Genomic DNA, 14,494 nt, shown 5'->3' with positions numbered 1-14,494 from the left:
GTGTGTGTGTGTGTGTGGCTGCAGGGCCATGTCACACGTCCACTACAAGTTCTCCTCCCTGCTGAGCTCGGATGTGGTCACCTTCCCCGGCCCCAGCATCGCCCTGGGCGAGCTCAAGCACCGCATCATGGCCTGCAAGAGGCTGAAGGAGGCCAACAGTGACCTGCAGATCCTCAATGCCCAGACCAATGAAGGTACCTGGGGGTGGTGGGCACGTGTCTGGTCCCCACACAGTCACCCTGGGGCCCATCCAGCCTGGGGGGTGCGTGACACTGGGAGTGCAAGTGACTCCAGGGATTGAGCAGGGTGGTAAACCCAAACATGGGATTCAGAGAATCATGGAATCAGCTGGGTTGGAAGGGACCTCAGAGATCATCCAGTCCAACCCTTGATCCAACCCCGCTGTGGTTCCCAGCCCATGGCACTGATGCCACATCCAGTCTCTTCTTCAAAACCTCCAGGGACGGAGAATCCACCACTTCCCTGGGCAGCCCATTCCAATGTCTGATTACCCTCTCTGCAAAGAAATTCTTCCTAATATCCAACCTAAACCTCCCCTGGTACAGCTTAACACCATTCTCTCTTGTCTTACTCTTACCTGCCTGGGAGAAGAGACCAACCCCCACCTTGCACATTGATGTGCAACAGAGTGATTATAAATTTTTTTGTTTTCCAGAATTTCTCAAGGTAAAATGATGATGAAATGTGGGAGGATATTTCAGCACGGAGAAGGCTGTGGGGACACATCAAAGCAGTCACCCAGTATCTCAAGAGGGCGTATTAAAAGCAGGGGTTTCCCATCTCAGGTTTTATAGGCTACTCTGTCATGGCAAACAACTTTACTGCAATAGTTATAACAGCTGGGATTGTTTCCAGATGAAGTGGTGTGTTACAATAATGGTGTGTTACAATAATGGTTGATGTTTAGAACTGGTTTTTTATTTGGATTCTGTGATATCTGGTGAGTTTGACATTTCTAAACTGATTGCCAGGAGGGGCAGAGGGAGAGGCACTTGTTAATACAGCCAGATAGTGACAGGACAAGGGGCAATGGTTTTAAACTCACAGAGGGCAGGGTTAGATGGGATATTGGGAAGGAATTCTTCCCTGGGAAGGTGGGGAGGCCCTGGCACAGGTTGCCCAGAGAAGCTGTGGCTGCCCCATCCCTGGAAGTGTCCAAGGCCAGGTTGGATTTGAAGCAACCTGGGCTAGTGGAAGGTGTCCCTGCCCATGGCTGGGGGGAGGAACGAGATGATCTTTAAGATCCCTTTTGACCCAAAGCATTCTGCGATTCTGTGTTTCTACGACATTAAAGCAAACTGGGCAGATTTCTCTGAATCTGGCAGAGAAAGCTGTGAGCAATGGAAATGAACAGCTGAGGTCTGTCAGTCCCGAGCACCAGCAGTGCAGGTGAACTGCTAAAGCCGTGAAAAAGATGATGCAGAGGTTTCAGACTTTAGCCATGTGCCTGTTTGGTTGCAGATAAGCTAATCTGACTTTAGGGAGACTGCTGTGGCTCGCTCTTCTCCAAAGATCTGCTGGGTCTGTAGCCTAGCAGAAGCAAAAGCAACTCAAGCCAGATCAGGAAAGAACCTTCTGAATTAGCAACTGTCCTTTAGTGACCTTGGAGAGCATTTTGCTGTTGGCATTCAAACTATTAAAAAAAAAAAAAAAAAGGAGAAAGATTTTGTTACTTTGGTTTGATTATCAAACCTGAAGATTTCTTCAAAGGTTCTGTTTGCGTGTTGAGACAATCAAAGCACGATGTTGCATCCAAACTTTTGCTTTCAGATCCCTAAAGGGATCTTAATACCCATTCCCATGAATATCCACTCTCATGGGGTTTTTTTCTTGTGGTTTTTTTTTGAGAATACACCGATGCCAATGCCCTGATCCTGAAGAATTCCTCGGTGATCGTGAGGAGAGTCCCTGCTGGAGCAGGCACAGCTGCCAGCAGAGCAGAAGCTAAGTGAGTACCCATGAAACACTGGATTCCTTGTGAGGGGTGTCGGTGTGTGAGCTTTTCTAATGGACAATTCAGACTGCACATGTTAAAGCTGCAGTTATTTTGTGTTGTTATGCAGTAGATTTTAATGTATCTGCCCCAAAGGCAGCAGATTTTTTGGCCTGCTGGGACATGGAGTTCAAACTCCAGCAATGGTGACTTTTAAGATGATTCCATAGGGTTTGTTCTTAGGGTTGATTTTGCTGAGAGCCAAGTCACAGATCCTGTTCCCTCTACATGGAGAGATTCTGCATTCTATGTGAATGCTTTTATTGCTTTTATAGTAAAGACAGGTATGCCTTGCAGGGTAAAGTTTGTTCCCCTTTCAGAAGGGTCTGATTATCAGTGTTTGACTCTTTCCTGCACTTGGGGAAGGGACAGACCTCCTGCAGGAGTACCTGCAGGGTATGGCAGGTATTCTCACACCCAAACACCAAGGGTTGCCAGCTGGTGACCTGTGCAAACAAGGATATTCATCCATAATTAATTCCTTTTAGTTTCCTAAAGACAGTGTTCATTTCAGGCAAGAGAAAAAGAACCATACCCTAAACTGCACTGGCTTTTGTGTGAGTGCAATGAAGGAATAGTTAATCCTTTCCAATATTGAAATTCATAAAAGCAATTTAGCATGTTACCAAATGTTACAGGTTATCTTTCTGTGTCTGTTTGTACCTGTTGGGGTTTAGGAATGATATTCTCCAATTTAGTACTCCCACTAACACCCCCTCCCCACTCCAACGGGAGGAACAAAAGGCAAAGATCACAGGTTGAGATAAGAACAATTTACAGGAAAGAGCAGCAAAATAAGAAAATGAACAACAACAGCAACAATATTAATAACAAAAGGTGTAAGAAAAGTAATGATTCACACAGGAAAAAACCCCAGATAATAGACAATACTGGACACCACGTTTGCTCAGCTGGATGGAACCCCTTCTCCCTGGAATAGAGTCCCTTCTCCCTGCCCTGGCAGTGACCTGAGGGGGGACAGAATAACCTCTGGGCCCTGGCCACAGCCCCTCCTGGTTTCTTCAAAAAACTAACCCTGTCCTGGCCAAAACCAGGACAGTACCCTGAGCTGATCCCTGTGTTCCAAGTTTTAATTCTGGACAGAGAATCAGAGGTACTGGCTAGAATTACAGATATTCAAATGCAATCCTGACTACAGGATTACTGTTGTCCTCTCTGTGTTCATTCACACCAGTTCTGGTTCAGCTCCATCAGCACCCTCTAAAGTCCATCCTTCTGAAAGGGGTACCTCTGCCCACAGTGAGGAGATATTATCAGCTGACAGCTTGGCCATGTCTTTCTGGTGTTGATTCTCAATAAATGAAGTACCCTGAGGAGTTACAGCGTGTCCCAAACAAACAGGACTGCAGCATCCTGGTCCCCACGAAGCATGTCCAAGCAAAACCCCCTGAATTTATGTGTGGCCCTGCCCTGTCATTGCTTCAGTGCTTTCAGGCACTGCCCAGTGACTCTTGATGCCTCAGGGTTGTGCTCACAAACATGGCTTTGCTTTTAGGGTCTGGTTTCACTGCTCTATGCTGGGTGTGAGCGCTCTACTTTAAGTTCTGATCACCTTTATTTCTTCTTCTAGATGTCAAAAAAATCCAGCGAAGGGAACACCAAAAGCAGTATGTAAACCCACAACCTTTTTCTACACTTAATTCTAAACAATTAATACAAACCCTTGTACTAATTTTCCAAGCCTTGATGTATTTTCTGGTATAGTATATGTTGTAAATGCAGCTGATTTGACTCAGCACAGTTTTTTTTCAGTAAAACCTGAGCCAAGCCATCATTTGCACAGTTCCCCAAGAGCACTGCAGCTCAGTCCTAGCCAGACCTGGGGACTGCATTCCTGCCAGATGTTCCAGTTGGCATCTGGGAGGGATTTTGGTCTATTCTAGTAGTGGTTTTGGGGGCTTGGATGTGTTTTGTGAACCACTTCGATTCAAACAAATTACTCAAGTGTCTATAACTTCTTTTTTAAAATGTTAATGGAAATTGTTTCGTAGATGTCAGTCTGGGTTATGCATGGCTGCAATGGAGAAAAAATACAGGGCCATCTATTCATCATCAGTAAAAAATTGTCTTTGGTCTGATAGCAAGGAGAATAATACTAAATTCTCACACTTCTCAGGCCAATGTGGGTGATATGGCCTGTGGTCTAATAAAAGACATGAAACCAGTCTCCTCTGGTTTTGTAGGCTACTCTCTCATGGCAAACACCTTCACTGCAATAGTTTGAGCAGTTGGGTTTTTTCCAGACGAAGTGGTGTGTTACAGTAATGGTTGATGTTCAGAGCTGGTGTTTTTCTTTGGATTCTGTGGGATCTGGTGAGTTTGGCACCTCTGAACTGATTGCCAGCAGGGCAGAGGTCACATTTCAGGGCTGCTACACCCGTGCCTGATGGTGACAAACAGCTCCACTGTGCTCAGAAAAGCATCTCCACCTGCATTTATAAGTGATGAGGCATTAACTGCGCTGAAAATAAGTTTCCTGTAGTGCTGTTTCCTTATCAAATAGACTTCAATGGTCTTTATATCCTTTTAAGCTGAAAATTGACACCTTTCTTACCCCTTCAAGTTCTGCACAGTTGTGAGCATTTGACAAGGGTCCCTCCCCGAGATGTTCTGAGCAATAAGTTGATCTCAGGCAGGTTTATTTCTTTCAGCTTCTTTTCAGGGGCTTTCCTAATCTGTCATGAGGTTGGACTTTGTTTTGAAGAAACACCCATGGCACTAGGATGGAAAGGCCTTTTTCAGTGGCAGAGGCTGTAGTGCAGACTTTCAGACCACTGTGGGGGTTAACTATTGCCATGTTTTGGTTGCAGAACTTGAATATGTGTTTCATTTTTTTGAACAGATTGCTGACCCTTCTGTACCTCTTCCTCTGGCCCAGCTCGTTGAGGTAGAGATATTATTCTCAAATACTAAAAGAAAAAATGTGTTTGCTTCATAATTTTAAATCTTACACTGTGTTCTATAGCTGGATAACTGCTGTAATGAGAACAAAACTTTATTTTTAGTAATTTTAAGTATTTATTTTAAGTATTTTAAGTTTAAAATGTGTGTATGTTTGAGTACTATCCTTGGGAGAAGTTCCCAGTTTGGGAAGATAGAAGGGGAGCACCTTATCAGCCCCAACATAATGCTGCAGCATCACTCACCTTCAAGACACAAAGAAGAAGCACTTCAGCAGCTGTTTACTATTTCAATTCATTATTTTTGTGCTGAAAACTAACACAGCAGCAAGTCCTTTCTTCTGATAATAAAGGCTGGAATTCATTTCCTAAAAAAAAGAAATCTCTTCCCACTGTTAATGTCTTCCCTCCTCCACTGCAGAAATCACACTATGTACATTGGCCAGAAGGAAAAAATAAAAATCAGTTTGGAAGGCAGCCACCCAAAGAACTTGGTCTTCACTAGTGCTGTCCTTAAAGATGTTGTTGCCTCTGTAAACTCATGTGAAGTTTTACTCTTGTGATGGTTTGCAGACTGGCTCAGCACGGGGGCAACGTGCTCTAAAACATTTTGTGTTCTATTATTGCTCTGCACCAAATGCCACATTTGAATTTTGGTCTATTCTGGTAGTGTTTTTGGGGGGCTTGGATGTGTTTTGTGAACCATTTCGATTCAAACAAGTTACTCAAGTGTCTATAACTTCTTTTTTTTAAATGTTAATGGAAATTGTTTCATAGATGTCAGTCTGGGTTATGTTATTTGGAGAAAACACTGTCCATGAAACAACCACAAAATAAACTGCTGGCCCTTCTTGGTTTGTTCTGTGAATAAAAGCAAAGCCCTGAGTGGTTGGGTGCTTGAAGGTCCAAACCACTCATTTACTCCCTTAGGCCCTGCTTGTATCTGGACTAGTGTGTAACAAAATCGTTTGAACAAATACAACTTAGAAAAAAAAAAATCAGCTGGCTTCAATAATTCGAAGATCTGGTTGTGCAGAGGGTTTCTATCACAAGGTGGGTGTGAAAAAGACCATCTCGACTGCAAAAACCTGCAGATTGTGTTTTCTGCAGTTAAATGACTGAATAGGAAGAAGTTGGGGACTGTGCAGTTGGACTGCCTGCAGCACACCATGGTCAGGCTGCTGAAAAGAACCTCTGGCTTGCTGAGCAGTTATGAAAAGCTTGTTTCCTTTTAATGCTTCTGTGTCTGAAGCTGAATTTCAGCAAGCCAAACCAGCTGCCCTCTCTCTGCAATGGGGTGTCCTCTTAATGCTGCAAAATGTAAACAGTGCTGCTTGCACCCATCTTTCCCAATTCCAAGTGCAGCAGAGACCTTCTTCCAATAGTCTGGAGCTTAAAAATCAGTTTTAAAAATACTGGATAGTGCAACTTTTTCAACACATACCTTCAGTCCTCTTGGAAGCAAATTGGGCTGGTTACCCAAGACTTGCTGCCAGGTACAAACAGGGCCCAAGGCTCTCAGTGCCCCAGACTGCTCTTTCCAAGTGGGTTCCCAGGCTCAGAAACATCGTGGAATGGTGCAAGGACTCCCCAGAAGATCCTCAGGACAGCTCTGGTTTATATGAGCAGCTGTTTTCATCAACCACAGCCGGCACTGGGCTGCTCTTTCCAGGGCTGGTGTGAGTGGGGTCACCTTTGGCTCTGGGGGCTCAAACGTGTTCCTAAGGTGTGTGTCCAACCCTTCCCTGCTGTGCAGAGCCCCAGCCTGGCCGAGACCAACGTTCCTGAAGAGGAAAAGATCAGAGTCATGATGATGCAGTCCTGCTCTTACTACGACCCCAGCAAGTGAGTGTGGATTGTGTCAAATCTGGTCGTCGAAGGCGGCGGAAGAATCGTAGAGAGGTTTTGAAAAGGGAGACACGTGCAAGCCTTTTCCTTTTTTTTTCCCCCCAAAAAACCTGCAGTTACCTGAAGGTGCCCTTGGGTCCACTCCCACCACCCGTTACTTGCTTCAAATGCGGACAACAAGGTCACTGGAAGAAGAAGTGCCCAAACCCAGGGGTAAGGCCGGGGAGAACTTCTGGGCTTAATGCAGTTTTTATAATTCTTTCCCTTGGCGATTATGCCACAAACACATGAAGGATTGTTTGTCTTGTGTGGAGGTCAATAATGCTGAGACAATCCCAGCTTGGGGGCAAGAAACTGCAATGCTTTATTGGACTTAAAGTTCATATTGAAAGGGTTTAGGGTCTACATATTCAGCAGAGGGTTGTAACTATTACAGTTGTTACAAATAGGGGTTTTCAGGGGATGACGTAAGGGGAAAACCCAGGTTAATAAATGTGGGGGTTTACACATACATCACAGGGGAAAACCCATTTTATCTTGGGGGAATTACAGGGGGAAAAAGGTATTTGGGTTTACAGAATGCAAGGATTAAGGGAACACAAAGGGAGAGAGAAAGCACAAAAGGTCTTCTGCACAGGTTTGGTGAGATCAGGGTGCTGACTCCCTGGCTTGGGCAGGGCATGTGATAACCATGCAAAGAGTTTCCTCACATCCTGCTGGAGAAGGCAGGAAAAATCCACAAGGATGAGGTCAATGAAGAGGGGTTTTTCCCAGCTTCTGTAGCCCATGGCTTTTTGCAAAGATCCCTCAAATCTCTCTCTGCAGATATTATATTTTGGGGTCCAACACTCTTGGGGTGAAATACAAAGGTTATGTGCCAGTGTTGTAACACTCTTCAAAATTCAAGGGAGACCTGAAGTTATCAATGCAAAATTTCCTTTTTCCTAGGTCATAGACATTAAATATGCCTGTATATCTCTCTCTGTGAGAGACACATATTTTTATATATTGAAATATATATATATTTATAAATATTCTGAAAATTTTGATGGTTTAAACGCTTTTCAATAACAATTCATGGTATTTGGTATTCTGTTTAAAAACACAATGTTTCTGTTGACCTCATCTATTGAATACTTGTGTGTTTTCATTGCACAGGGCTCTGGCTGAGTATTCACACCCTTTAATGTTTAAATGTGTGTGCCTGGGGGATGAATTGAGCCTCAGCTGTAGATGGGGAATAGAAGTTTTCCCCAGTGACTGATTCAGAGCCCTGGAGGAGGGGTGGGTTTGTGTCCCTTCTCTGAGCCAAGGGGTATTTCACCTGAAATTAAGTCCAAGGATGTCAACTGAGTTCAAAACACTGCTTCAGCCTCTGGAACATCCTGGCAAATTCATTATATATCCATGATTATTCCCATATTGACTCTGGGAAATCAGTATTTTGATGGAGCAGCCCCTACATTAGGTAGAAGGAGAGGATTAAAGGTTTTGCCACTTCAAATAATCATTGAAACATCATTCTAAGTGTGGGTTTTTTAGATCAGCTACGTCTGCATTTCTTTTCTCAGCAGAACAAAAGCACTGAGAGTGTTCCCAGGATCAAAAGGAGCTCAGGGATTCCAGCGAGTTTCATGGTGGAGGTGAAGGACCCCAATGCAAAGGGAATAATGATAACCCCCAAGGGAAAATATGCCATACCAATTATTAATGTGTGAGTATGGAATTCACTGGACTGATCCAGAAGGGAACAAGGGGAAACCACGTGGAAACATCTGAGTGCCAGTGTCACCACAGTGGCAGCAAAAAGGAGGGAGAAGGACTTTTTATACGGGCAGATAGGGACAGAGCAAGGGACAGTGGTTTTAACCCAACAGAGGGCAGGGTTAGGTGGGATATTGGGAAGGAATTCTTCCCTGGGAGGGTGGGGAGGCCCTGGCACAGGTTGCCCAGAGAAGCTGTGGCTGCCCCATCCCTGGAAGTGTCCAAGGCCAGGTTGGACAGGGCTTGGAGCAACCTGGGCTAGTGGAAGGTGTCCCTGCCCATGGCAGGGGGAACTAAATGGTCTCCAAGGTCCCTTCAAACACAAAATGTTCTATGATTCTCTGATCTGTCATTATGGGTGTGCTTATGCATTTTAAAAGGCACTTGGTAGCCCTTCTGTTTGTCTGTCTTGAATCTCCTTTGGCAGAAGCTTTAACACAAACTTCTTCTATTTATAAAATGTATTTACCCAGAGACCAGCTTTATTATGAGTCTGTAATTTACCCTCTAGCAAAGGGAAGGTGGAATTCATTTCATCTCATTTCTAGCTGTCAAAAAGTTATTTTCTACTCTGAGCTCATTTTTTAGTTGATGCAATGATGGGAGAGTTTTGCAGAAGGAAAATTGTTTCGCCCTCCCCCTTCTCGTATTAAGGCTACAAAAAAGCAGATTAAACTAAATGCCTGCAGTTTAGGGGGTTAAAGTGGACTGAGAAGAATTCCATCCGTTATTTTACTTTGATAAAACCCAAAGCATGGAAAAGTTTTCCTTTATACACCTTTACCTTTTTTCTTTTTCCTTCCCCTCTCCCCAACCCCCCTCAGGGAAGCTTATGGCAGAGAAAAGAAGGAAAAGCCTCCCCTTTTACAAGAGGAGCCAACTTCTTCCTCCTCCTCCTCCTCCCCAGCTCCCATTCCAGATAAGCTGTCATGTGTCATTTGTAGAGAGATAATGACTGATGCAGATGTGATTCCCTGCTGTGGAAGAAGTTACTGTGATAATTGTAAGTGTTAACCCCACATTTGTAAATTCAGAACATCACACCTGATCTTCTGAGAGCAGAAACTGGATGGAACAAAATGGCTGTGTTACCAGTTCTAATTAATACTTCAGTCTACCCTGAATAGGAAAGGACTTGTCTCATGCAAAGACAAAAAAAAAAAAAAGAAAAGAAAAAAAACAGGAAGCATTTTTCCCTTTGCTGTGATTTAGGTGTGGTATTCCCCAATTTAGTGTTCCCACTGAAACACTCCAAACTTGCTCACTCCCCATCCTCATCCCTCTCCCCCTGCAGCAGGATGGAGAGGAGAACTGGAGGCACAAAAGGTAAAGATCACGGATTGAGATAAGAACAATTTACTAGGAACAGCAATGAATTAAGAAACAAACAGTAGCAGCAACAATATTAAATAGCAGAGTGTACAAAGCAGGCAAACGATCCCCACGCAGAGCCTGGTGCTACCCTGACCACTCCCTGTGCCACTGCCCTGACTGGAAGGGTCCCCCCCCCCGTCTCTTTGTTGCCTAAAATCAAATAAAAATTCTCTGGACAATTTTAGTATAGAAAGGTAGAGAGCTGGTCTTTAATTGAAGGGCCTTAAGGTGCATAAAATACATTTTTGCACAAGCACACAGGATAGCTTCTACAATTCTATGATACTAACTAATTATCATATATATAATTATCATATCCATCCCAAAAATTGTTCATCCCCCAGGACCTTCCTCAGGCACTCCCTCAGGCCCACATCCCTGAATTGGGTGGGTGGTCTTCTACCTTCCTCTACCTTCCTCCATCTTCCTCCATCTTCCTCTTCCTCATGATGTTCTGTCCTGCTTAGAACAATTTCGAGGATTCTGAGCTTTCTGAATAGATTTGACCAAAGTTATATCAACAAATGCACTGGTTATATCTTGTCCTTGTACACTCTCCACAGACTAGATGTCCTTTAGCTTGCTAAAGATCTCTATTTACTGAAATCCTTGACTAGAAACGTAAGCAGTATTTTGGAATTTGGTACAAAAGTATTTAGTTAAAAGCTCCGCCCTAAAATTACTAAAAAGTGCTAAAAGCTACATTAAAATCTATATACTTGTGGATCTTAAGGCATCACCTTGTGCATGGTGTGAGGTGGTACAGATTAGCCCCAGGGTCCTGGCCATGCCCCTCCTGGATGTTTTCCAGCCCTTATTCTAAACCATCTGGGTCATGTTGCTTCCATGGTCAGTGGAGTTCATTTAGCCCATGGCTGTGGGTTCTATCCATCCCAGATGTCTGCCAGAGCAGGAGGGCAGGCTGATGGTTGTAAAGTGCATCAGGAGCCCATGGCTGGTGTATCTGGAGCAGTCCCTGCTCTTGGTCCATGGGAGTGGACACAGGGGCAGTGTCGTTCAGCAGCCAACATCACACAGTCCAACATTACAGACTGTCCTCTCCCAGAAATCAAGTCCCACTAAGGTTCACGTCGTGTCTCCCTGTCCCTCTGCACTGTCCACCCAGTGGACCCAGGTCCTTGAGCAAAAACAATCCCACAGATGGGTTTGCCCGTGGTTGAGGCAGGACTGACCCAAACTGCCACTGTGAGACAGGGGAGTGGAGGCACAGCCTCGACATCTTCAGATGCCACCACAGCTAAATGTCAGAACTGTAATTCGTGGCATATTAGAAACTGCTTCCACTGTTGAACATTTAGAGCCTCATGGTCCCAGTTCAACACCATATTGACCCATTTTCAAGTCCATATTCACCCATTAATCTTGTACATGTTTTTACAATTGGTGAGAACCCCCAAAATTTCTTTCGTTTGGCTAAAACCTGTTTTGATTGCTCTAATTATACACAGGTATTAGAACAGCATTGCTGGAATCAGAGGGACACACCTCCCCAATATGCCATCAGACAGGTGTTTCTGCTGATTCTTTAAATGCCAACCAGCCCCTAGGCCAGGTAACAAAGACTTTTTTTTAAACTCTTTGCAAGAAAAGCCATTTGTAAAAAGCAGAAAGGGAAATAAATATTAATTTACATCGCCTTCAGCAGGGCTAAATTGAATAAGGCTTAATTTATTCCTCAAACACATTTTCTGCCATTGCAGAAGCAGACAGCTCTTTAGACATGGTCTGGCAAACCCAGATCACACTTTTGTTGAACGTGGTCCCCTCACTTCCCAACCTGGTGTTAACACTTTAAATACAGGTGCTCTGGGTTACCACTCATTGCTAACAGTGTTTTGTGGGATGTGTTCCTACATCTGCCACTGAATTACTTTTGGACTGGCAGCAGCTACAGCAGTACACAAGCAATTCTCCTCTGGGGAGGCTTTTGTTCATAAGTCTACCGAAGATTCATGGTACCTGTTTGTAAATGTTCTTCTGCCTCCAGGCTGGGAATGACTTCCAAAGTGGCAAACCGACCTGGGAACTGTAAGTATTCCACAGAAACGCAATATTTTGGACTTGTGATTTATAATGAAACAAGTATGCACAGGTAGTTGTGGAGAATAAAAGTGGTCATTAATTTTTAAATGGCTTAATTTGGGTGGGCTTTCACAAAGGGGATCTGTGCTTACAGTAAGATTATTTAAAATAAAACTCCATCATATGATTGAAAAGAGGACTCTGAGCTCTTTTTGGGGAAACCATAAGTACATATAAAAAAATAAATATAATTAAAGGATGAGGTGGAAAGCTGCCCTTTTGATTCCTGACTGAAGAAGGCTGAAGAAATTAATTTCCCAATAGAAATCAGTCTCCAACATTCTTTCTTTAACAACTTAATTGATTCTGATTGAGCAAATTACTGGAAAAGTCAAGGCTGTTATTTTATGACGATTTTGAACACCTTCAATTTAGTCATCTCAAAGAGCCAGGCTGCTTTCTCAACTGGAGAGGGAGGAATCTGTTTTATTTACTTAGTCCTTCCTTTTGGTACATTTGCTAGAAATGGATTGTAAGGGTGCATTGTGTTTGTAAAATCTTACAGAGAAATCAAAACAAAACCCAGAATCCATCCCACAGATGGTCTAAAAATTCAGTAAGCAAGAAAATAGCACCTGAGGGACAAGAACAGGCCAAATCCATCATCCTGAGCCAACAGCACAGGGAGCCTCTGTAGGAGAATTAAAAGGAGTTTGAGAGCAGATAAGTTAATATCTGCTCAGGTCTGAGGCTGTGGAGTGTGAGGTGCTGGGTGAATCCAGGAGGGCAGAGGAGCCCTGGGCACAGGGGAGTCTCTCTGGAGCACGGGCAGCCTCCCCCACAGTCACAAAGCTGAGTGTGAAAAGAGAGAAGCCTGAGGGAACTGCCAGGGGGAGGATGTGGAAATGAGGGGAGTCTCGAGGGAACAGGCAGCCGGAGAAAAATGAGAAAATTGAAAACATGAAACACTTGCCACTGTGATACCCCTCCGTTCACCTTCCTCTTTAAAATCAGGGCAGAGAGTAACAAACAGGGACACACGTTTTGAGGTTTCTTTAGAAAAGAAAACCTGATGTTTCTTATCTCCCAAAATCACTTGGGCAGGACTCTGTACTACAGGTGTCTGTGGGTGATGCTGTCAGAGCCTCTCCCAGAGTCATGGCTCTGAGTCACCTTCCCAGAGGCCGAGTTTAGAAGCTTTCAGAAATGACTTTTCTCCAGTGTGGTCACTGGCCTTGGTCAGAGCAGAGGGCTGTGCCAGAGGTTTCTCAGACATCTGGCCAACAGAACACCCCTCTGTGTCAGCTGCAGTGCCAGCATTTGTCATCCTGTACAAACTGACAGATGAGGAGTGAATTTAGGCTGAGGTGGCATTTTAAAACGGAGCTCTGCTCTTCAGGCTGAATCGTGTTTTCTCCGTGGCTGGTACTACACTGCAGCCATTCAGACCTGCTCTTTTTGCTTCTTCCTGCAACAAAAACGATTCCAGCTGCATGTAAGTGCAGAGGAGTGCCAGCTGTGTGCATTCTGTACCAGCAGAGGCCAGTGTCACCCTCTTAAATCCATCCATGGCTCTGGCAGTTCAAGTGACACAAAGAGAGTGGAGATAACCTGACCTTTCCTGGGTGGGTTTGCACTCACAGAGCAGCAGCTGTTCTACCTCGTCAGCAGAAACTTTTACATTACCAAGTTCTTCCAGGGGCAGCAGTCAATGATGCCATCCTTGGCAGCAAGCTGAAACAAGCTTTGACATAACCATATGAGGAGGGGGAAAAATAAAAACCCAAACCAAATTCGGGTGGAAAACGACAGAGAAGAGTGACTATTTCGAATGAAGTTCCTTTTTTTTTGTTTTGCTTTGTTTTGTTTTGTTTCACCCCCACACAGAAAACTCCATTCACGGCCAAGGTCTCCAGGTGTGAGAGATGAGCCTGTGAAAGCAGATTCTGTGATTTTCAAACCCAGAACAAGAAATGGTAAGAGGAAGAGGAAAGCAAAAGTGACTGTACAAAGACAATTCAATCAAACCAGCTCAAGCTTCCCAAGACAAAGTAGACACCGACATGGAAAACGTCCTCGAATGGAACCTCCTGTGAAGGAGGTGAAGAAGGAGTAGCCAACCTTATGTTCTTAATTCATCTTACTATTATCCCTTGTAAAGCATTTCTGAACAAGAAACAATATAGGCCAGAAAAAACCCTGATTTAGTGTGGTTTTATTTACATGTGCTGTATATCACAAGCCAGGGCAGGTCACTGGACATTAACTTGATTGGCCACTGCCTCAGGTGGCTGCCTTTGACATGGGTTTTCTTTCTCATTCTGTATGCATCAAAAAGCCCAAGAAAATAAGAACAAATCTTGAAAGGTAAAAGTAAAAAGAGGCAATAGTTGTAAAAGAAATAAACCCCAGGAGATGTGTCACAGATGAGTTGCAGGAGTCTCTCACATTGGCATGTCTGACAAAAGAGCAAAAGGTGGCTGGGCTGGGTTTGGCTGGGGCAGAGTTAATGTCCTTCCCAGGGGCTGGC

At 44.2% G+C, this 14,494-nt stretch overlaps 1 protein-coding gene across 2 annotated transcripts; it reads left to right on the top strand.

The window, feature by feature from the left end:
* LOC113992030 (E3 ubiquitin-protein ligase RBBP6-like) lies at positions 1 to 14,159 on the top strand. Of its 2 annotated transcripts, none has more exons than XM_027728892.2 (11): positions 1 to 194; positions 1,870 to 1,969; positions 3,606 to 3,642; positions 4,878 to 4,922; positions 6,692 to 6,780; positions 6,900 to 6,996; positions 8,358 to 8,497; positions 9,372 to 9,550; positions 11,391 to 11,494; positions 11,930 to 11,970; positions 13,852 to 14,159. In XM_027728892.2, exons 1-11 carry the CDS (start codon positions 29 to 31, stop codon positions 14,078 to 14,080), a joined length of 1,227 nt encoding a protein of 408 aa, XP_027584693.2. In that variant the 5' UTR covers positions 1 to 28; the 3' UTR covers positions 14,081 to 14,159. The 2 variants fall into 2 exon arrangements, with proteins under 2 accessions (XP_027584693.2, XP_027584692.2); XM_027728891.2 differs by having other exon boundaries at positions 8,355 to 8,497.
* Positions 14,160 to 14,494: the final 335 nt, after the last annotated feature.

This window comes from Pipra filicauda, unplaced genomic scaffold (assembly GCF_003945595.2).
Source record: "Pipra filicauda isolate LSUMZ 115617 unplaced genomic scaffold, ASM394559v2 scaffold172_size1731463_pilon, whole genome shotgun sequence".
Classification (NCBI taxonomy): domain Eukaryota; kingdom Metazoa; phylum Chordata; class Aves; order Passeriformes; family Pipridae; genus Pipra; species Pipra filicauda.
The sequence above is the reverse complement of the archived record's forward strand: the minus strand, read 5'-3'. Positions and strand labels throughout refer to the sequence as shown.

What these genes read in the sequence shown, in the direction of transcription:
- LOC113992030 (XM_027728891.2), top strand. Translation starts at nt 29, where the DNA reads ATGTCACACGTCCACTACAAGTTCTCCTCCCTGCTGAGCTCGGATGTG. An exon ending in AAGAAGTTACTGTGATAATT is followed by an intron (nt 9,551 to 11,390) that starts GTAAGTGTTAAC and finishes AATTATACACAG; the next exon opens with GTATTAGAACAGCATTGCTG. An exon ending in CCAACCAGCCCCTAGGCCAG is followed by an intron (nt 11,495 to 11,929) that starts GTAACAAAGACT and finishes TTCTGCCTCCAG; the next exon opens with GCTGGGAATGACTTCCAAAG.